A 22,844-nucleotide genomic window follows, 5' to 3' on the forward strand; every position below is an offset into this window, starting at 1 on the left:
ATAACCGTGGTGGCAGTACCAATACCAGCTCCCTTCCCAAGGCCCCAAGAGTGCAGCAGGCTTACTACAGCCCTAGTCCTCCGTTACTTGAGACCCTGGATCCTCAAGGCAACCAGCAGGGGTAGGAATGATCTTCAGCTTGCAGACTCAGCCTCTGTTCGGTTTTTGATCTAGCCAGTGTATCAGCCTCAGGCTCCCAGCTACCAAAGCCCAAGGTCTAATGCAGAGGTTCACGAGGCTAGAACCTTCCACGTCTGCTAAGCTGAGCTTCCTCCATACCCAGTCCTGTCCTGTGCACCCGGTCTTTGTGGCTGACCTTCAGCATAGTCTCTTGGCTCATCCACCAGCGCCGGATTTTCACCCTGAACTCCAGAGTACTCAGCCAGGGGATGATAGCCACGGCCCTTACCAGTTTTGTCCAGGGTTCAGAGGCTCCAAACACCGCTAGAGCTGCCTTCACTTCCTATGCCCCAACCTCGCGCTTCTCTGCATCTCCAGCCACCTTCACTTCCATCCTCCTTGTATCAGCAAAAGGGATCCAGTCCCAAACCCATATTCCGAAAACCCTCTGCCTGCTCCTGGACATTCTGGAGTCCAAGCTTCACCCCGTGATCACTCGGCTGTATAAAGCCTATGAGGAGCACCTGCCAGCCAGCCAACCAACCAGCCTCGTGGGCACCATGCTGGCCTGCGGCCCATCCCACCGCCAGGAGCGTGAGCGCGCCCACCGGCAGTGTATCTACCGGGCTGGAGCTGAACGCGGAGGAGGTGTAACACTTTCCTAAGCTGCCCACCTACCAGCCCAAGCAGCTCATCGCCCTGGAGATCCAAGTGGAGGAGACGTGGTGGGCAGAGGCCTTGGCCAGGGCTGGGGACGACCCCCAGCTGGACACGTGTTTTCCCCCCGGGGGTCGAGGATCCGCTGGGGAGCGCTGGGGAGCAAGGGGCCCAGCCACTGGCTTGGCGCCTGGCGAAGCCACCAGCAGTGGCTAGAGCGCCTCCTGAAGAGAGCGGCCCGGAGGAGCAGCCCGAGAGGGATTGCTTCCATCTCGTGGTGTCAGCAAAGCAGCGGCCGCAAGCGCAGAGGACGCGGACCTTGGGACAGACGCGGCCGAGCAGTTGCACTGACACTCCTGTGGGCAGCAGCTACGTCTGGCTCGGCTTCAAGGACGGGCCTCCAACACCGCGGAGCGCAGCCTGTCATCAGGGACCTGCGGTAGCCCGAGCCCATGCCAAACACCCCGAAACCGCGCCGAACGCCAGGATGCCCCCATCCACGCCACACACCACACATCCCGGAACCACGCTGGAAGGCCCGGAACATACCAGATGCCCCCGGTGTCCGTGTAGAGTCAATTCCGAATGTAGTCAATTCTTTTTGAAGAAAAGAAAAATTACAGGTCAATGAATAAGTAAAAACACTATAATAAATAAGTATGAGCTGACTTTTTCTTTTTGTAAGTTGGGGGAGAGACGGGAGGAGCCATGGGGAACCAGAGGTTAACCCTACAGAGAAAGGATCCACAGGGGATGACCCTGAGTCACATCAGATGCCTGGCATCCACACCCCAATGCCCTGGAGCTGTAACCTCTTTTTAACACTGGGATCGTGTTCTGACGGAGCCGAAGAATGGAACCCCAGAACAAGGTTAAGGGCAGCACAGGCACCAAGTTTATTAGGGAGAGAATGAAAAGAAAAAGACTGCCGCTACCTGGAGGGGCGCCTTAAGGAGGAGCCCCCTAAGGCGTCTGAGAAGGAAGCCTCTAGCCCTTACAGTGGTGGGACCTTTTGAGGGGGAGTAAGTAACTGTGCAGCTGCTGAACCACGATATGGTCCGGGTGGGTTGTTCCAGGGAGTGGGTGTTGAAGAAGGTCCAGTACTTTCTGCTCCCTTGTTCACAAGGGGCCTCTTATCCCTGCCTGCCCAAGGTCAGTCTGTCTCCTGTCTCAGAGCCACACTAGAAGTCCCGGAACCAGGCCAGAAGCTGTAGGATCCATGCCGAACACCCCAGACTCACGGAGTGCACTCTGGGGTTCATGCCCGAGGCCCCAGATACACACCAAGACCCCTGATCCACATCCAGTACTCCGCATCTGCACCAGACAGCCCGGGGCTCACACTGAACTCCGCGGCCTTGCTTTCTCTCCGCGAAAAAATGTACAAAAGTACAGACACCCTTGAAAAATATTTAGCAAAGTCACACCTTAAAAAAAGTCCTATGCAAGGCAAAGTCTTCTCACTGTGCCCTGGGACTTGGACACTCTTACTTACTTCCTCCTGACCCTTGTTTGAACAACTATCCTTTCTCTGTGGGGTGAACCTCTGCTTCCCCATGGCTCCTCCCGTCTCTCCCCCAACTTCCAAAAAGAAAAGTCAGCTCATACTTATGTACTATAGTGTTTTTACTTATTCACTGACATGTAATTTTGCTTTTCTTCAAAAAGAATTGACTACATTTGGAACTTTTTTCTATCTCCGTACTTCTCGGCATAGTACACTGTGGTTTCTGCCCGCCCCACACCACTGTTCATTGTGCTTGCCATGACATTGTAGACCCTGACACATCTTCATGTTTCTCTTCTACCCTCCCCTCTGACTCCATGATCTTGAACACCTGTATACCTGAATAAACGGTGTTAACAACACCCATGCATCAGATAAGACTCTGCTTAACTATGCCTCATCAATGCCTTCTCAATCCCCAGAACACAATGATTATGATTTTACTTTGTTGGGATATCTACGTATAGAAGTCCAACAGGTAATTGGAAATGTTCACCTGTGACTTAACAAGAGAGAAAAAAATATTTGGTAATCCTATGCGCAGAAGTGAAATGTGTTCTCCTGGTGCTTGTCAATCATGCCTGTGTTCCTTTTACTGATTCCCATTCTGTCTTTCCAATGCTTACATGAATTTAAAAGATGCTTTACTTAGAGATACATTTCAAATTATACAGCTGACTCAATGGTAAAATAGCATGTGCTTTGGGGATGACTTCACTGTAAGTAAACTTACAGAGTCGCACCTATACAAAGGGAGGCTTAACAAAAGTATAAGTCACAGTCTCGTAAAAGCTTTTTAGAGCAAAAGGAATTTAAAACAGGAGTTGTCCACACTGAAACTCTTAAACAGACCTTTTCACACTGAAACTAGCATAAAGTTTACATAATATCCACAATGTTCCATAAAGAACTATTGATAAAACTCCATGGGCTGCTGGAAAAACACAGGGAAATAGGAAGCAGGCATGGTGCCAACCACTGGGGCAGTCTCTGCAGCAAAGCCCAGCTAACAGTTAGTGCAGAGGCCCTGCAGATAACACATCCAAGGACAGAAGACTCCAGGAAACCAGTAAAGTGGGCATTACATCAAGAACTAGGGTAGCAGGTGTGAACACAAAGGCAGGAAGCAAAGGCAAGGACAGCAACCAAAGGCAGAGCCAAACTTGGTGGGCACGGAACAATTACCAAGGTAGAGCTGAGGATCTGTCACCAACACAGCATGGAATCACAGAATATCTGAATTGGAAGGGCACTGGGTGATCACGCAGACAAACATGGTCAAATTATAAGCAAAATGACCTTCCCTCTCCCTATTCTTCCCATCTTGAACAATTCAGTTCGAAAGCCCTTAAGTAGGTCAGAGTGCAGTAGGCATCTGTATGAGATTGGAGTAGTGATGTCGGGGTTCAGGGAGCATTTAGATGGAACAGAGCAGAGCATCAGTGCCTGAGTAGAGGAAAGGGATATCTGCATAGGGGGAATGTGTGATGCAGGATACCAGAGCCCAGAACGAAAACAAGGCAAAGGCAAAAAGGGGAAGTGATGCAGTGCTGGGTTTTTCAGTGCTAGTTTCTGGGCTCTGACAACCCCACAGGGCACCAGCCTCGCTAGAGAATCAAAGCCCCATGGTCTAGCATGAGGGGCAGAATCTAAGCAGGATAAGGGCAGCAGCCACATGAGGCAACTGGGGGAAACCAGCACGGAACACAGAAGCCCAACTGACGTGAGAAGGGCATCCAGACAAGAAAGATGGTTGTAGCAACGATAGCAATGGGGTATTGGTTACAAACAAGGGGAGTGATCAGATGAGAAAATATGCTAAGAATAATGGGAACCAGTTTTGGCATTGTCAGAGAAGATATTTTTACAAACTTGAAAAGACAGAAAATCAGAATGAATCTGTGGTGTTGGACTGGAATTGAATGTATTGGTGTAAATTTGTAATTTTCTATATAGATAGACTAATAACTATAGATGTAATTTGTGTTTTGATTTAGGGCCTGGAATAGCGACACCCAATAGCAACAAACTATCTATCATCTAATACCAGCAGTGAGGCACAACGACAGCACTCTTATATTGCAGATGCTTATTAATGGTAGCAATCAGATGCTGGTTATTTGCACTTCTCCACGTAAGCACTTGAATATTACCAAGGTGGACATTAACAAAATGCACAGAGGACCTATGGGGAGCAGTCAAGGAGTCATTTATTGTACTTAAGTGTCAACACTAACTCCCTGAAGCAAGCTAGAGTCACAGGAGGGCTTAGAATGCAGATCTTCTGGCTCCACGCTCAGAGCTTAGTCCTACTATGCCACCAGGATACAGCTCTGGTCTAGGAATTCTAAATTTTTTTTTAACGTTTTTTATTTATTTTTGAGACAGAGAGAGACAGAGCATGAACGGGGGAAGGGCAAAGAGAGAGAGGGAGACACAGAACCGGAAGCAGGCTCCAGGCTCTGAGCCATCAGCCCAGAACCCGACGCGGGGCTCGAACCCACGGACCGTGAGATCGTGACCTGAGCTGAAGTCGGACGCTTAACCGACTGAGCCACCCAGGCGCCCCAAGGTCTGGGAATTCTAATTTACATTCCCAACTTCTGTTCTCCACACAGACACCGAAATTTTTAAAGTCTACACTAAAAATTTCTGTCCTATTTAACATTGAATAATAACCTATATTGTTATATATAATAATCTATTATCTAAGGGCGCCTGGGTGGCTCAGTCGGTTGAGCATCTGACTTTGGCTCAGGTCATGATCTCTTGGTTAGTTGGGTTAGAGCTCCGCGTCAGGCTCTGTGCTAACAGCTTGGAGCCTGGAACCTGCTTCAGATTCTGTGTCTCCCCCTCTCTCTGCCCCTCCCCCACTCACGCTCTGTCTCTGTCTCTGTCTCTCTCTCTCAAAAATAAATAAGCATTAAAAAAAAATTTAGTAATAATCCATTAACTAGATTAATAACAATCTACATTTAATTCAGTCTCAGAAAGATGAATACAAATGGCCAACAGGTAAATGAAAAGATACTCAACATCACTAGTCATCAGGAAACGCAAATCGAAACGACAATGAGATATCACTTCATACCTGTTAGGAAGTTATTATTTAAAAAATTAAAAGCTAACAATTGTTGGGGAGGATGTGGAGAATTTGGAACCCTTATACACTGTTAGAAGGAATATAAAATAGTGCAGCTGCTTTGGAAAACAATATGGAGTTTCCTTAAAAAAATTAAGAATAGAACTACCATATCATTCAGCAATCCCACTTCTGGGTATACATTCAAGAGAATTGAAATTAGGATCTCAAAGAGATACCTACACTCCCATGTTCATTGCAACATTAGTCACAAAAGCCAAAACATGGAAATAATCCAATGTTCATCAGTAGATGAATGGATAAAGAAAATGTGGTATACACATGCCAGGGAACATTATTCAACCTTAAAAAAGAAGGAAATTCGCCTATTTATGACAACATGGATACATGGATGGGGCTGGAAGACATTATGTTCAGTGAAACAATTCAGTCACACAAGAACAAATGCTGCACGATTCCTCTTCTAAGAGGCATCTAGAATAGTCCAGGGGGTAGAAGTGGACCATAGAGTGGTGGTTATCAGAGGATGGGGGAGAAAGATATGGGCAACTGTTCAATGGGTGTAAAGTTACAGTGATACAAGAGGAGTAAATTCCAGAGATCTGATGTGCACATAGTGCCTGTAGTTAACAGTAAGGTGTCATATAGTTAAAAACTGAAGAGGATAAGTCTCATGTCAAATGTTCTTACCACAAGAAAGAAAGAGAGAGAGAAAGAAAGAAAGAAAGAAAGAAAGAAAGAAAGAAAGAAGGAAGGAAAGAGAAAGAAAGGAAGAAAGAAAGAAGAAAGAAAAGGAAAAGGAAGAAAGAAAAATGGGCACAAGGAAACTTTTGGAGGCGACAGATATGTTTATGACCTGGATTGTGGTAATGGTAACATGAGTATATACATATCTCCAAACTCACCAAACTGTACACATTAATTATGTGCAAGATTTTTTTTTTTTGGTATACCAATTATATCTCAATAAAACCTGATGGGGAAAAAAAAGAAAATTCTGACACATGGTATAACATGGTTGAACCCTGAAGATATTATGCTAATTGAAATAAGCCAGTCACAAAAGAACAAGTGCCACATGATTCCACTTATACGAGGTACGTAGAGTAGTCACCTTTAATTAGACATAGAGTGAAATGGGGGTTCCCAGGAGCTGAGGGGAAGAAGCGAATGGGGACTTACTGTTTAATTGGGACAGATAATTGGGACAGAATTTGGGAAGCTGGAAAAGTTCTGGTGATAATGGTTGCACAAGAATGTCAATGTACTTAATGCCACTGAACTTCACACTTTAAAATGGTTAGTTTTTGCTATGTATATGTCACCACATACAAAAATATCCATAATAATACCGTTGAAGCCTAGGCAGAGGAGTTGTTCTGAAAAGGTGAGTTGGGAGTCTAGGGACAGACATAAGTTGTATCTTTAAAATGTTGCAGCGTGTAAATGGATTACCTGCTTTAAAAAACATTATAAATGGAGGGGGAAATCTGGAGTCCTCTCCTATGGTGATTTGTGCTCTAGATTATTTTTTCTTCCCCTGGATCAGTAATAAAAGGTGAACATGGGGAGAGAAAGAGTGAAAACTTTAAATGGCCAAGCATTTTTCTACCTTAGTAGAAAAATGTGATTAAGAAAAAAGAGGGGCGCCTGGGTGGCGCAGTCGGTTAAGCGTCCGACTTCAGCCAGGTCACGATCTCGCGGTCCGTGAGTTCGAGCCCCGCGTCAGGCTCTGGGCTGATGGCTCGGAGCCTGGAGCCTGTTTCCGATTCTGTGTCTCCCTCTCTCTCTGCCCCTCCCCCGTTCATGCTCTGTCTCTCTCTGTCCCAAAAATAAATAAAAAACAAAAAAAACAAAAAAAAAAAAAGAAAAAAGAAATAATTGAAATGTTAACTTATTTCGTCCAAAAGACTAAATGGTGAATAATAAAGTATATGTTAATTCTCGGGCACTGCAGATAAATGTGAATATATAAAACTATTTACTTGAACATTGGAGGAGATATTTTCTGGAGGACTGAACCCTCTAGTTATTCTGCAATTGCAGTAGTAACGTTAATAATAATTATGTAGCAATAATAATTAATTAATTAATAATAACAATAATAAGAGCTACATATACATAGTTTCTTGAACATATACTCTGTGAAAAACAGTGTTACACACTCAATATTTTATTTAGTCCTCACAGCCAACCAATAAAAACAGTATTATTAGGTAAGTCGCTATTTACAATCTAAGAGAAAATCTGCCCAAAGTTACAGAGCTTATGACCAAAGTCTATCTAATTCAATAGCCCACCAGGCTGTAAACACTACATGCCTCTCATCAAGATGACCCTGGGAAACTTCCAGGGAAAAGTATCACAAGAAAGGCTCTGACATCAACATCCTCCTTCTGCCACCATTTCCCCAGCACAGAATACGTCAGTACCCACCCCCTGCACAACTTGGGCTAGAACAGTCTTTCTCACTGTCACATTTTTGATTTCTCATTTTTCAGATTCAATTTTCAAAAGAGAGGTTTTTACCTAGCCATGACTCATCATCATCATCATCATCATCCCATTTTTGCACACATTGCCATATGATGGCACGTGCCTTGGCCACAGATCAGTCACAGTGTCAGACTGCCTGAGTTTGATGAGACAGTAGAAACTGCTCACCCTTCATTTCACAGGTGAGGAAGCTGGGACCACAGGTGTGAAGGAACTTGGGGCTCCTGCGAGCCAGGGGCGGTCAGACATAAAGCACAGGTCTCTCAACTCCAGGCCCAGTACTTTTGATTAATAAAAGCTAAATCTCAGGGGACTGGCCTAGAGATTAGAGTAAAAAGGAAGAAAAGCCTCCTTATCAAACTTGTATCTCTCTATTAAAACAGTTTAATGTAAATAGAATTAACTAGTAAAAGAACAAATCCTTTCCAGAGAAAGGATGTACAGCATTTATCAGTGGATCGCAAATCCTTTCCTGGTCATTTGCCATGGTCATTACTGCCTTCACAACCTTCCAGAGAGAAAAGAATATTCACTGAAGGGAGACTGGATGCTTGCCTCCCATCCATCATCCAAAATCAGATGTGCTGTCTGCTCTGATGCAATTTCAAATGAATGAGGGTCAAGGATATTTTTACACCTTTAACTATAATTATAACTGATTTCAGCCATTTCTTCTGCAACATAGCTTCATACAAAAACCCCTTTCTGTGGACTTATTCTGTATTAGCTAACCTCCTCCCCCACTCCTAACGCACACACACACACACACACACACACACACACACATACACTGCTCCTGCCCCTGCAGTAAACTCTCTCTTATCTGGAAGTTCTGCTGTGAGCAGCCTATTCCCACTATTCTTTCTCTATCAAGCTGCACAGAGATTGGAAAGGAGATAAGACATATATTTTTTTTAAGTTTATTTATTTATTTATTTATTTATTTGTAAGTAATCTCTATACCCAACATGGGGTTCAAACTCATGACCCCAATACCAAGAATTGCATGTTCTTCTGACTGAGCCAGCCAGGCGACCCAAGATAAGACATATAATTTAATATATGCTATATATGAGATAGAATTTCATGTACTTTAATTAAATTAATATATATACTATGTATTATATATGAGAGATATAACTTATGTAAATTATATAAATTAACTGAAAAGTAGTATGTAACATAATATAAAATATGGATTATAGGGGCACCTGGGTGGCTCAGTTGGTTAAGCCTCCGGCTTCAGTTCAGGTCATGATCACATGGTTCGTGAGTTCAAGCCCCACTTCGGGCTCTGTGCTGACAGCTCAGAGCCTGGAGCTGCTTCAGATTCTGTGTCTCCCTCTCTCTCTGCCCTTTCTCCGCTCATGCTCTCTCTCTCTCTCTCTCTCTCTCTCAAAAATAAACATTAAAATTTTTTTAAATCTGTATTATAAAATATATAAAATATAAAATTAAATAAGTTAAATATATCTGCTTTGTAAGTTAAATAACTTGTACATTATATAAGTTAAATAAGCCTCATTTTAGCTAACAACTCAACTTTTTGTGTTTCTGCCGCACATATGCTAAAAAACAAAAAAATAGTAAAAATAACCAAAATGCAGCAAAAGCAAGAAAAAGAAAGGACAGCCAAAGAGAAAGCCCAGAAAATCCACCGCCACAGTGGGGGGAATCGGTCATCAGAGATAAGCTGAGAATGTTGGGCGATTAGAAAGAGAAAAATGCAGCTGCAACTTAAAAAAGAACAAAACAAAACAACAGAAAACAAGACTTGCAGGAAGAAGGGGGCGCTGCTTGGAAGAAAGATGCGATATCTGATGACCCAGTCAGAGACTGTGGAAGCTGTGCATTTTTAAACTGTGTGACTCATTCTCTAGGGCCAAAGCAGAAACCAAGGGAGGAAAAAATTTCCAGAGAAAAATCTGTCCGCAAACAGAGTGGCGGTGGTGAGGGGAGGGTGGACTGGTGACGAGGGGAATCAATAACACCAAATGGGACCGTTCAGTATGGCACACTGTAGAACTCTGACAAATCTGTTTCTCAGAATAGCTTATTGCCTCCCAGGCAATTTCGCTGAGGAGCCCTGAAGGAATGTGTAAGTGGGAATGAAACTGAATTAGAGACAGTGGGTCTGGTACAGGACACGCTGGGGTATGAAAGTCACTTCTTTTTTTTCGTTTATTTATTTTGAGAAAGAGAGCAAGCACAAGCAAGTGGGGGAGGGGCAGAGAGAGAGGAGACAGAGAATCCCAAGCAGGCTCTGAGCTGCTAGCACAGAGCCCCACTCGAGCCTCGAACTCATGAACGGTGAGGCCATGACCTGAGCTGAAACCAAGAGACAGACGCTTAACCAACCAAACAGATCAGGTGCCCCTGAAAGTCTTTTTCTTTCAATGAATACTTCAAATGTCTCAAGGAGGGAAATAAACAAATACAACAACATACACTATTGGGAAATCTCAGAAGATCGTATTTTTGTAACGTGTGTGTTTAGAGGAAGATTTTCCGTGTTTGACTATTTTGAAAAGTCTTAAAAGCAAAAAACCAAGTGTAATCACTGAAGAAGGGGAACGGGACAACTGTGGTGTTACCAGATGGTTTGTGGGGAGTAGAAAGAGAAGCATATGCACAGCTTCTCTAAAACCCCAGTGTATTTAGTCAAGGATATAGAACTTAATGGAAGTAAGTGGTCTGGACCAGGAGTGGAGGCCGGGGCTCCTGTCCCTGTTGACTGTGGGGTGCACTGACATAAGTGGTCCTCTCTGCATGGATAGTGTCCTCCCAGGGCTGAGAGGAAAGCCCCATCTTTGCTTTGCCATGCCCTTTTATTCCTAGACTTTCCTGAACATCCTGGAAAACTCCACACTCACAGTCTCTTAAGGGAATATTTATAAACATTAAGGTTTCCTCATTCTTAACCCAAACTTAGCATCAACCAGGCTCCATCCCCTTGGGAGTGGAAATGAAAGTCTACACATTGTTATTGTCCCTCCTAGCCTTTGGAGGGCCCAGAAAGCCTCTTCTCAACAGCTTAGATGAAGACACCAAAACAAAAGATTATTGCTTAGCATACTCACCAGAGATGAGATCAAATAACCTGAGAACAACTGGAAGCTGTCCTGGTAAGAGCTGTTCATGTCAAGAACAAGGGTTCTAATAGAGCTAAATGCTGTGGAAGTCAGAAGAGTAGCAAAGGATGATGGAGAGTATATCTGGCCACCATCACCTGCCTCATTTGGCTCCCAGGTCTCATGTATCTTTTCAGTCTTTTTTTGAATCGCATTTTCTAAGATTCCTCTTCCACCCTTCTATCCATCAACATTGATTAGAACAGCAGCATCCCCCCCTACTGTTTCTAAGCTTCACTAGATATTTGGGCCAACAATTTGCAGGAAGGATGCAATATGTAAAAGGGTGAACTCAAACAGAACTAGTATCTCTGGGTTTGGTGAGTCAATGCCTGTCAACTTTTAATGCACATACAAATTACCTGGGGCTCTTATTAAAATGTAGGTCTGATTCAGCAAGTCAGGGTGTAGGCTCTGAGAATCTGCATTACTAACAAGTTCCCGGGTGATGCACATTCTGACGGCCCATGGGCCACACATTTAGTAGCAAGGACCCAATCCACTCAACTAACAGACCCAAAAAGGCAAAGGATCTCAACTAACATCACATCGTTAGTTAGTATTGAACTAGGACTTGAGCCCAGCTCCTCTGACTCCCAAATCCAGTGGGACTGCTCTGTATGAAAAACATGCCAAGTCTCCACAGACCTGCTATGGCTCTCTAACACAGACCATCCGGCCAAAAATAAATTAGTTATGTCACACTGAAAAACCATCTCCAACAAGCAAGTAAAACAGTTTTCAGTTACAAAACCTAAAACCCAGGCCTCCTATTTTCTCATTTTTCAAAGATCTTAATATCTGTTAGTCAATGGAGATGTTTTTGAAAGGAACTAGAGCTTTCTGAAAGCTAATATTTAAGCTTCCTGGACCTGTGACTCGTACGCGATCAAAAAAGAAGAGAAATATTAATCTATGAACATCAAGTGGGAAACTCCGGACACCCAATCTTCAGTGTCTGTAATGAAAACAGAAATGAGGTTCAAAATAAAGACTTCAGAGAAGAGATATACAGGAGAAGGAAGTGACATCTGTATCTGTATTTGTGTGGACCCATAAGTCAAGTAATTAACCCAACCACAGAGCTCTGGCCTCTTATCTCCCATAAGATGAGGGTCATTCCTTCTCCTGACCTATACCTGGCCCACAGAGAAGGTCCCTAATTCAAGATCCAGCAAAGAAAGAAAACAATGCTGCTTCTTGAAGTATACTTTCTTCAGTTCTCTCTCTCATTTCCAATCCATCATGCTGGGAACTCACAAGATGAACCTGCCAAATTGAAAAGGAAGTGGAAAGATGAAAAAAGAGGAGGGGAGAAAATAACGCTCGTGTTTATGAGCCTGTAACACAAAGCACCGATAGGGACAAATCTCCCGCCAGCCAGTTCCAAAGTCTCACGTCTGAGTAATCATGGGTCTGACCAGGCAACCCCCAAACGTCAGGGGTCACAAGGAATTCCTCAGCCTGGGAGCAGAGTTAGGGGATACACAGAGCATTACTTTCCCTCCCTCCTGGCGAGGAGCACCAAAACCTGACACACAGGCATCCCACAACTCAAACGACTGTTTTCGGCAAAGGAGCCACAAAGTTCCAGATCAGGAAGCAAGGCCAGAAGCCACTCTGGGAGTTTTCCCACAGAGTTCTGCCAGTGGATTTCATTCGTCAGCTACATCACCCTGGGCTGCAGCCGGAGTTCAAGAACAAGAGGGCAGAGATGGTTATGTTATTTGCTTGTGTGGAAAAGGAACTGGCAGAACTTTCCATCTGGGCCAAGAACTGAACTGCCTTTGAGGGAGTAATGTGGAGTGAAGCGCACCCCTCTCTCAATGGAGGCACCATCATAGAGCATAGAGTTTTAAATGCCACTGATCTCATTTACAGCATTCACACAGCAAAACACAAGAACACCTAATTCTAGGATTTGGGGAAATTGGAATCTAACAACGTTTACAAAGTTAAAATGATGTAACAGCCTATCCGAGCAAAAACTGGTATCTTTCTAGTAGAAGCTAGACAATTCCAAAGCTTCCTACTGTCCTACATCCTAAGATTCAATTTCTTTTTGGAGCATACCTTCCGTTTGTTTGGATGACAAAAATTAAAATTCTCTTCACCTCAATGTAAAGATAGCTAAACAAGGAAACAGAAGGATGCCTTCAGAATCGCTATTGGGCATATGTTTCAACAGAAACGTTTCACTATAATTTGCGCATTTGTATGGGAGAAATTGTTTTTCTCTAGACAGCCTGGTAAGATCTGAGCATTTATGTTAACTCTCTCTTCTTGAAAAGGCCTCCTCCCTTGTCTTCCAGCTCAAGCAGTTGTTCACTGCAGATCAGAAACAAAGAGCCCAATAGTTTCAGGAATTAGACACAGACTGTTCTTCACCTTGAACTGAAGGAGAGATTGGGAAAAAGCACTGGTCGAGACTTGCGATACCTCAGTGGAAAAGGATCTGTTATTAATGCACATAAACTCCCCACCTCTCCATCCTGTTGCAAGAAACCGAGTACCTTAGGCTTTGGGAAACATGCTGGTGATGGATGACTGTGTCCCCATGTGACTGTCATCCGGGAGCCACAGAGCCAGGCCAAATCCTGTGGGGAAGGGGCTCCATGACTATTGCAGTAGCACACATGTATGCAAATTGCAAGAAGGTGTGCAAGAGAGACAGATGAAATTTTAAAAGGTGTCCCTCTCAGACAGATGAATTTTAAACGGCACCCATCTAGGTAGACAAATTACAAAAAGATGCTCCACTTTGGGCAAAGGGTTTATAACAAACCCTCTTTTCGTCTTGAAACTGGGATTTGGTTCAGTTGGCAGAGCCTGATCTGGATTTCAGGCCTCCACCCTCCCCTTGATAGGCCACTTTTGTGGGGTTTACTATGTACAAACTACCCTGTGGGGCCCAGCTGCTTTAGATTGGGGTTGCCCATGAAGCAAGTAGCGATTCCTTGCAGGAAACACCTGAGAAGAAGCACGAGAAACAAAGATGAGACTCAGCCTAGGGTGGGGAAATTTTCCTCCTTTCTCAGAGGCTTCATGATTGGGCCCAGGACTCAGTAAAGAATTCTGTTTCAGTGCACCCTTTTGCAAGGAGATTGCTGGTGGGGTGATCTTTGCTACGTATCAAAAGGCCAAGTGCTTGGTTACAGACCCTTTTGAAACTCAGCCTACACTCAGCACACCCAAGGTGAAGAGAAGTCTTAAGTTGTTATTTGTATCGTACCTTCCTTCCCTTTATATGCAAACTTTCCAAAAAGTCTTACTGATAATTACAGTTTGGAATCTGATGTGCTTTACAGAACTAAGAAAAGGCCTGACCCAGGCTCAGAAGAGAATAGCAAAGTTGATAACAGTGTCCTCTTCCCAAAGTCAACATGATAGTGGCAGTCACAATGCTCTTAGGGTGATGAACCCAAGAGGTCCATAGAGCAGAGCAACATCACACTGCCACAATGAGCCAGTGCCCTGGGAACCCACTAGAAGTGATTTAGGGACCATTTAAGCAGACTGTACCATAGAAGTCAATAGGTGGTGTTCAAGTCATTGTTTGGGTAATTGAGGAAATATAATCTCATTGTGAAGCCACAGCCTGGGGGAGGTCTACAAAAACTTGAGGCAGTAAAAGGCTAAATGCTGAAACAAACACATCCATCCATTCAGCCAGTATTCACTGAAGGTTTACTATCTAACATAGCTAAACATGTGTGAACAAGACAGGGTGAGGAAAAGAAAAGTTAAGCAAAAAATAAAAGAAAACATCAGGTATCATAGGTTCTTTTTAAAAGTAAAATGGGCAATGTGGTAGAACACTGGAGGTTTCTACTTTAGATTCAGTGGTCAGGGAAGATCATAAGCTGGGATCTAAACGACGAGAAGGAGCAGCTAGGTAGAAATCTGAGGGAAGAGTGTTCTAGACAGAGGGAACATGAATGCAAAGGCGATGAGGCCAGAGTGTGTTTGGTACGTTTGAAAGACAGAAAGGTCAGTGTGGCTGGAGGGCAAGGTGATGGGGCAGGAGGCCAGGGAGGTAGACAGTGATCAGGCCAGAGGGATATTGGAAGCTAAGACAAGACATTCGGATTTTATTTTGCTATGATGGGAAATAAGTAGAGATTTTAAGCAGTAGAGTGCACTGCTCTAGAAATGTGTTTAGAAGTCCAATCTGGCCACTACATGAGAAATGGCTTGCAGGGAATTGAGAGGAAGTGGAGGAACCACTTGGGAGGTCAATTCAGTGGTGACTAGAACTGGGGCAGAGTTTCTCAACCTCGAAACTATTGACATTTTGTACCATAAAATCCTTTGTCGGGGAGGGTCATTCTGTGGTTTGTAGAAAGTTTCCAACATCACTGGCCTTTACTTACCAGAAGCCCAAAGTAGTCATCCCTTCCCCAATTGTGACAGCCAAAAATATCTCCAGACATTGCCAAATGTCCCCTATAGGACAAAACTACCCCTGTTGAGAATGTGGAAGTGATAAGAGGGGTAGATTCTGCACATAGTTTGAAAGAAGAGCTGACAGGATTTGCTGATAAGAATAAATACAGAGTAGGAGAGAAAGAGATGAGTCAACCATAGGATGAGTCCATGGGTTTTGGCTGAACAACTGAAAGAATAAAGTTGACACGTACAACAATGGGGAAAATGGCAGGAGGAGGGAATCAAGAGTATTGCTATGAACATGTCAAATTTGAGATTCCTATCTGGCATACATGTGGAATGGCAAACACAGTTGGAGTTGCAAGGAAATATCAGAGGAGTTAAATACATAAATTTAGTAGTTATTCACATACATGTACAGAGATAGAGCTAGATGATATAGATAGACAGAGAGAGAGAGAGAGAGAGAGAGAGAGAGAGAGAGAGAGAGAGATACAATAGATAATTATACAAATAGATGATTAGATAGATGATAATGATAGATAATGAATGAACAGAAGGACAGATGGTCAGATAAACTGACAGAGGAGTAGACAGCATTTGGGACTGGTCAGGATCACCTAATAGAGGATGAAATTAGAGAAGAGGGAGCTACAGACAAAGCCCTGGGACACTCTAGTAGTTAAAGATATGGAAAGAAGCAAAGGATGTTGAGACAGAACTCTCAGGGTGGTAGGTAGGAGTAAAACCATAATAATGCGGTACCACTTACGCCAAGAGAAAAAAATACATAAAAATAGAAATTGTGTCAAACGGTGCTGAAACTTAAGTACAGTGAAAACAGAGAGGCACCCACTGGCAACACAAAGTTCACTGATGACCTGACTAGAGCAGTTTTAATGAGGTGCCCCAACAAGGTAGGTGAAGAGATTCAGTTACTCCTACTAAGCCAACAAGAGAACTGGATACTTTTCAAAAGTACTTAGAGCTGTTATCTACAACAGCATGAAATAGGCAGGGCTGACTAACATAATTATCCATGTTTTTATGTAGGAATAGTTTGCAAGGGGGTTAAGGCAGTCACTGAAATGAAGGTTCTTGCTACAACTTTTGAGACAGGTTGGACACTTAAAAACGTATAAACAGTGTTTAGACACTAAAATTCTTCAAACTGAAAAGAAATCATAGATCATACTAATGAGGCATAGAAACTTAGGCCACAGCACAGAAGACTCTTCTCCAAACATACTGTGAATCAATAAGCAGAATCTCACCTGTGAATAAAATGTGGTCATCCCGCCAGGCGCCATCTTTCAGCAGTGGGGGAGACAGTGAGGCTCAGCGCAGAAGAAACTATCATCCTATCTGATTTAGAATCAAAAAACTCTCCAAACCAGAATACTTCAAGAATAAATATGAGTAAACAAACAAAGGGAACAGATTTGCAAAAACGGTTTCACTAATTTTTCCCCAAATAAATTCTCTGACCCAGAAAAGTAAATTAAAAAAATACAAAGCAATTATTACAGTTCGTTTAACAGCCTCATTCTCTATTCATGCTAACTACCCTATAGGTGGGATAAGCCCGCTGGTCCATAAGGACAGCCCAACTAATGGGTGATACATTCGAGGACAATGTCTGGGAGATTTCCTGGTGAGAAATGCCATCAGAGTGAGATTTAGAATCCCTTCTAAGGAGCTATAGAATTCTCACCTTGGGAAGGAGAGAAAACCAAGCATCATGGACCTTTTACTCCAACCAGTCAACCTGGATAGGTCTCATGGGAAGAAGTGGAAGAAACTTACCCTGTTCATCGACTGGACTAACTGTAACAAATGTCAATTCTACGAGTTTATATATAAGTTTATATAATTCCTACCAAAATCTCAGCAAATTTTTGTGGTCAGACTATTCTAAAATTTATATGGAAAGGCAAAGGAACTAGAATTACAAACACAATTTTGGGAAAAAATAAAATGTTAGGAATCAGTCTACTAGATTTCCAGACTACTTATATAGCTATAGCAATAAAGATGCTATTGATGGAATAGAACACAAAACTCAGACTCACAAAATATCTCCAAATGAATTTCACAAACGTAGAAACAATTCAAAGGAGGGAAGTTAGCCTTTTTAAAACAAATGGTGTTGGAGCAGTTAGACACTCATAGGCCACAAGAAAAAAAGGGAGAGAATGAACCTCTACCTAAGTCTCACATCTTATACAAAAATTTACTCAGAATGGATTAAGACTTAAATGCAAAATGTACACATAAGGAAGAGAGAGAGGCAGGAAGGAAATGGGTACGGCTGTAAAAGGACAACATGAGGAACTGTTTGTGATAGAAATGTTGGGCATCTTGACTATATCAATGTCAAACTGCTGCCTATGATACTGTGCAGTAATTCTGTAAGATGCTACCATTGGGAGGGACTGAGTCAAGGGTACATGGGATCTCTCAGTATTCGTTCTTACAACTGCATATGAATCCACAACAACCTCAAAATAAAAAGTTTAACTAAAAAAAAAAAAACTAAGAATAATACCACTTTGAAAATTGTAATCCATCGTTGAGCTCAGATCAAGAAAGGAAATCTCAAGGTGCCAAAAGGGAAAAGGAAAGAGAGTTGAGGGGGAGTTGAAGCTGAGTGGCCGCCGAGAAAGAGAGCTATTTGGATTCGGGTCAGGATCTAATTCTCCAGTAGGGGTGGGAATTGAGGTTAGGGTTTAGGATAGAGCCAAAAACCATATTCACTTTAATAAAGCCTGAGCTGAGAAATACTGTCCCTGACTGTGAACAAAAATGTAAAATATTTATTAAAATAAAAACATTACAAATATTTACTGACTCGGGTATCCGGGAACCTAGACTGAGCCCTCGGTGGAGGTGGAGTACCCATGAAGAATCTGAACCCCAGTCCCATATCATACACAAATGTGCAGGATAACATTTTGCAGAAAATCTCAGCTGAAATACTAACAACAAAGTAGCCTGGAGCAAATCTGATAGGGTCCCTGGCAATAGCAAATCCAAAACCACCCCACTGGAATTCTCACAGGTAATGACTCCCACTGAGGATCAATTCTAAGTCTAATTGATTAAACAGCACAGTCTCTCCATCAAAAAACTTAGAATGGAACAAATCAACTAAACTGTTAAAAAAAAAATTCTGTAACTTTAAGGTTATAAAGACTTCAGAGGAGAGGGTGGTGAGAATGTTAAAGATGACCAACGAGGGGCTGCTGGGCAGGACATGGGCTGACTGTCTGAGAGCAGCTCCCAAGAGGATGGGGACCAGAGGTGTGTGGAAGGTATTAAATGGAGGAAGGAGGCCATCCCACACCCTGTCATGAGTGACCTTTCTTGGGTCTTCAGTCCGCAACCATCTGAGCCTGCTCCAAGGGACACTAAATAGACCTTAAATTTTAGGCAACTCTAAGAGAACACAGTCTCCAGCATTACCATGGCTATATCTAAAGCAAAGAATATGCCAGCCCTGAGCCAGAGGAAGGAAAAGCTCATGTCTTGTTCTACATGACAGTGTTTTCTTCCTCAGAAAGCTTTCTCGAATGCCACCTCTGTCCTTAGGAATGGTGAGGGGCTTAAAAGCCAATATACATCCTAAGGCTGCCATCCTGTGAATTTGAGTGTGGGGTCCTGTTTTGGTGAAAAGGAAAATAAATATCCCAGAGGTCAGATCCCAGACAAGTGATCAGGGGAAACCAGACACAAGGCCAACCACTATCCTTTTGATGAGAAGCACTGACGATGATGGCACACAAGCAAATGAACTTGAAGCCAGCCAGTTCGTATGCTCACAGAAAGGAAAGAAACTCATTTGGATTTTACGGCTTATTTTATAACTATCATTAACTGTTCAATTCTGTGTGAAAGGCACAAAACTAATCCCAGTAGATTGGTTCTTCTGACAAAATCATTTAGTGATTTGAATCTAAAAGTTTCCATCATCCTGGCTACCACATTAGTCCATTAGTTAATATTTGCTTCTTTGTGCTCCTGTACTTAGAATGAATCTGGAATCTGAATCTGAAAATGCCCACATGGTACTTTGCTCTGCTCCCTGGGGCCATTTGAAATTGAAAAGCTCCCAGCATTCTGTTTCCAAGCCTGACATAATGCTAACCAGTGTGCAATCTCCCTTAGAAAGCACAAGAGGAAAAGAGGGGGCAATTGAGAGCAGCGGTTCTCAGCCCTGGCTGCATGTTAGAATTACTTGGGAAGAGCTTTAGAGTAATATTGACTAATGTTGCTAATTAATACCTGCTCACACTAATTCATTGGCTGTCAACATTTACCACACATTAGAATTTTCTTGGGAGCTTTAAAAAAATACTGATGTCTGCGCTTCACCCTCAGACCAGGTAAATCAGAACATCTGGGAAGAGGGGTGGGGAACGGGTACTTTTTAAAAGCTCCTGGGTTGATCCTAATGTTCGATCAGGGCCAGTGCTTCTTAAACTTTACTGAGCATCAGAATCTCCTGAAAAGCTTATTAAACCAAGAATTTTAAATACGCAGGCAACAGAGACAGAAAGTAGATTAGTGGTTCCCCAAAACTAGGGGAGATGAGGGGATTGGGGGGTGCCTGGTAAGGGGTAGAAGGACTCAGGCTCAAAATAACTGCCCAATAAAGTTATCCAAGCTTCATCATCTAGAAAAATAACAAAGATGGGGGGTTGGGGGGTAGAAGAGGACATGTACATAAACCACCTCATAAATGACACATTCCAGTACCTGGCATATCGGAAATATAAAAAAAAAAATGATAATGACAGCCAACATCCATTGACTGTATTATTTACCAAGCGTTCTTCTAAGTTTTATATATATATATATAAATTCATTTCATTCTCACAATACTGTACTATAGGGGCCGGTAAATTTTTTCTGTAAAAGTCAGAGAGCAATTTTTGGGCCTCGTGGGCCATACAGTCCTTATCCCAACTACTGAGCTCTGCTGTTGTAGTTTGAAAGCAGCCATACACAGTATAAACACATGAGCTTATCTGTGTTCCCATAAAACTTTATTTATAAAAAACAAGAGGCAGTCCAGATTTGGTCTGTGGGCCATACTTTGCCAACCCTTTTTCTATGAGTTGGGTACTGTCATTATCTCCACTTTACAAACGAGCAAACAAAGGCACAAAGGGATAAACGGACTGCCTAACTTCCCACACCGAATCTGATTACGAAGTACACACAGTCAGCCATTATGCCATAGCAGCTACTCACCACTGGTAAGCCTCTCAGTGCAAATTCACGTTTTCCTAACTCCAAAGGGCCAGCCAGCCAGTCACAATACCCTCCGAGCCGCTGCAGAGACTGAAGACCCACCTCCAATCCTCCCCTCCTCCCATGCTGTTCCCGGTTGAACCCTCCCTGCTCTGAACCCTCAGTGCCTTGACTCTCCATACCTCCCAGATCAATCCACTTTTTATGTGATTTTCTGCATTTCTCCCCAGCCCATTTGGCAGCCTGGACCACGCTCATCACAAGTGTTCAATGTGTATGTGCTGAATGTGTCTGTGAACCCACTGGTGCTGGACGTGCAGGACGAGCCTATAGGGGCCTGGGGACAGAGAAGGGAGGTAGGTGATGGACCCGGGCACTCACCAGACCCTGGCAGGCACTGAGTGCTGCAACCCCGATTCTGGTGCCCTGTTGCAGAACTGTGCCCCTGAGATGGCAGGGGGGTGCCGAGGAAGCCACCATCTTAACACGGGAAAGATTTCCGTATCTCCTCTCCACGATATAGCTTTTGGAAAGAAATCCCTGATTGACTGACAAGTTGAAGAACAGGTCCTTCTCCTCGTGGGAAATTCTATAGTACACCCGATCCTCTGGGCCATCCAAATCTCTCTTCCTCCTGTCGCTGGTGACGGGATGGCGCAGGCCATGTGATAGAAAATGCCCACTGGCATCTACGCGGACAGGAGCCACCACGTGATATTCTGGCAGGGCCTTGACAAAATGCGCTGAAAGAAAAGGACACAAAAAATAAAACCGAGGGAATTCCCTGATGAGTCTACGGCAAGGTGAATGCTCTGCTATTTGGAACTTAGACTTCAGCTCGCGTATTGCAAAGTACCACTGCTGACTTAAAGTTTACAGATTGTGTCTACTACGCATGTACTGTCAACAGTAAATTCCCTGAACGGCTCAAACTGACTCGGGGCCCCTCCTTGACGACACGTGGCAGTCTGCACCGACCCAAAGGCACAGCTCTGGATGGCAGATGCTTTGCCGGAGACAGATTAAAATGAGAATTAATGCCTGAGTACTGTTAGGAAAGGGGCAAGGTCAGTATAAGGAATATTTCATATTTCGAGGCTTGAGTTCATTAGTACAAATCACAGAGCTTGGCTGTTTGTTACAAAGAGCTTAAACGCCTCAGGAACTTCCCATTAACTCAGGTTAGAGGGAAAATGAAAAAACAGCTAACCCACCATACACACTGACAAACTTCACACCCGTTGCAGCCTAAGTGTTCTGCAACATAGCAAAGGCTGCTTAAAGAAACTTGGATGTTTATTTTTATTTTTACAAAACACACAAAATAAAAGGGTAAGATGAACCCTGCCATTTTAAAAAATGCTAGACGGGAACACTCGTCTCTGCCACACACAGGGACACACGTCTTTTGACTCGTTTGTGTTTAAAGTCCCCGCCCCCTCCTCTTCATTCTGATGTTTGAGAATAACAAGGAGTCTCTCTAGCAGGGGCTAATCATCACTCGGGATTACAGGCTACTTCCAGCAAACCAGTAGCCACTTAGTAAAATAACTAATCTTTTGCTTTAGAGGGAGAAAAAAAAAAAAAGGAAAGAAAAGAAAAGAAAAGAAAAGGAGCAAGGGAGGAAGAGAGAGAGAAACAAATTCCACTTGCCACCTCCTAGATGGATTTCTTGCACTTCGAGCTCACATTGCTTTGTTCGTATTACCACCCCCAGCTACAGTGTCTTTTGCACTTTCTACCAATACTCTGTGCATTCCCATGTATGTTTTAAGTCTCAACTCCAGTTCCCCCTCTTCTTTCACTTAAAGTCCCTGGTTGAAGTTCTTTCTCCCTCCTTTGGACCCTCACCCAAGGCCTTACTTCCTGTAGCTCCCAGAATGGTCTCATTTTACAAAGCCTTTTGTTCATCGCACTTTATTCCCAAAGCCTTTGGAGCCTAGAACCTTGCACGTGGCAGCCTGGCTTGTAACGTGTTGCTGTATCAGGGAGTATGTTTGTGGCTGGTTCATTATAAGAACTGGGCTTAATAGAATACATTTATAAAACAGCCTCCCCCCACCCCACCCTCCCCCTGCCAGACAACTGCCTTCAAACACACTTTGTGAAATTGTTCACTTCTGCCTTGGATGAAATATGGGCAGAGCAGAGTTTTCACTCTTAGGTACTAATAAACAGTCTCAAT

General features: G+C 43.4%; 1 protein-coding gene across 1 annotated transcript in view; it reads right to left on the reverse strand.

Moving 5' to 3' along the window:
* ADAMTS12 (ADAM metallopeptidase with thrombospondin type 1 motif 12) overlaps positions 1-22,844 on the reverse strand; it is a 344,768-nt gene that overhangs the window by 315,274 nt on the left and 6,650 nt on the right. The window contains exon 2 of the mRNA XM_058716861.1: positions 21,041-21,402. Within this exon, the coding sequence (XP_058572844.1) occupies positions 21,041-21,402 (362 nt within the window). The remainder of the gene's footprint in view (positions 1-21,040; positions 21,403-22,844) is intronic.

This window comes from Neofelis nebulosa, chromosome 1 (assembly GCF_028018385.1).
Source record: "Neofelis nebulosa isolate mNeoNeb1 chromosome 1, mNeoNeb1.pri, whole genome shotgun sequence".
NCBI classification, from domain to species: Eukaryota; Metazoa; Chordata; class Mammalia; order Carnivora; family Felidae; genus Neofelis; species Neofelis nebulosa.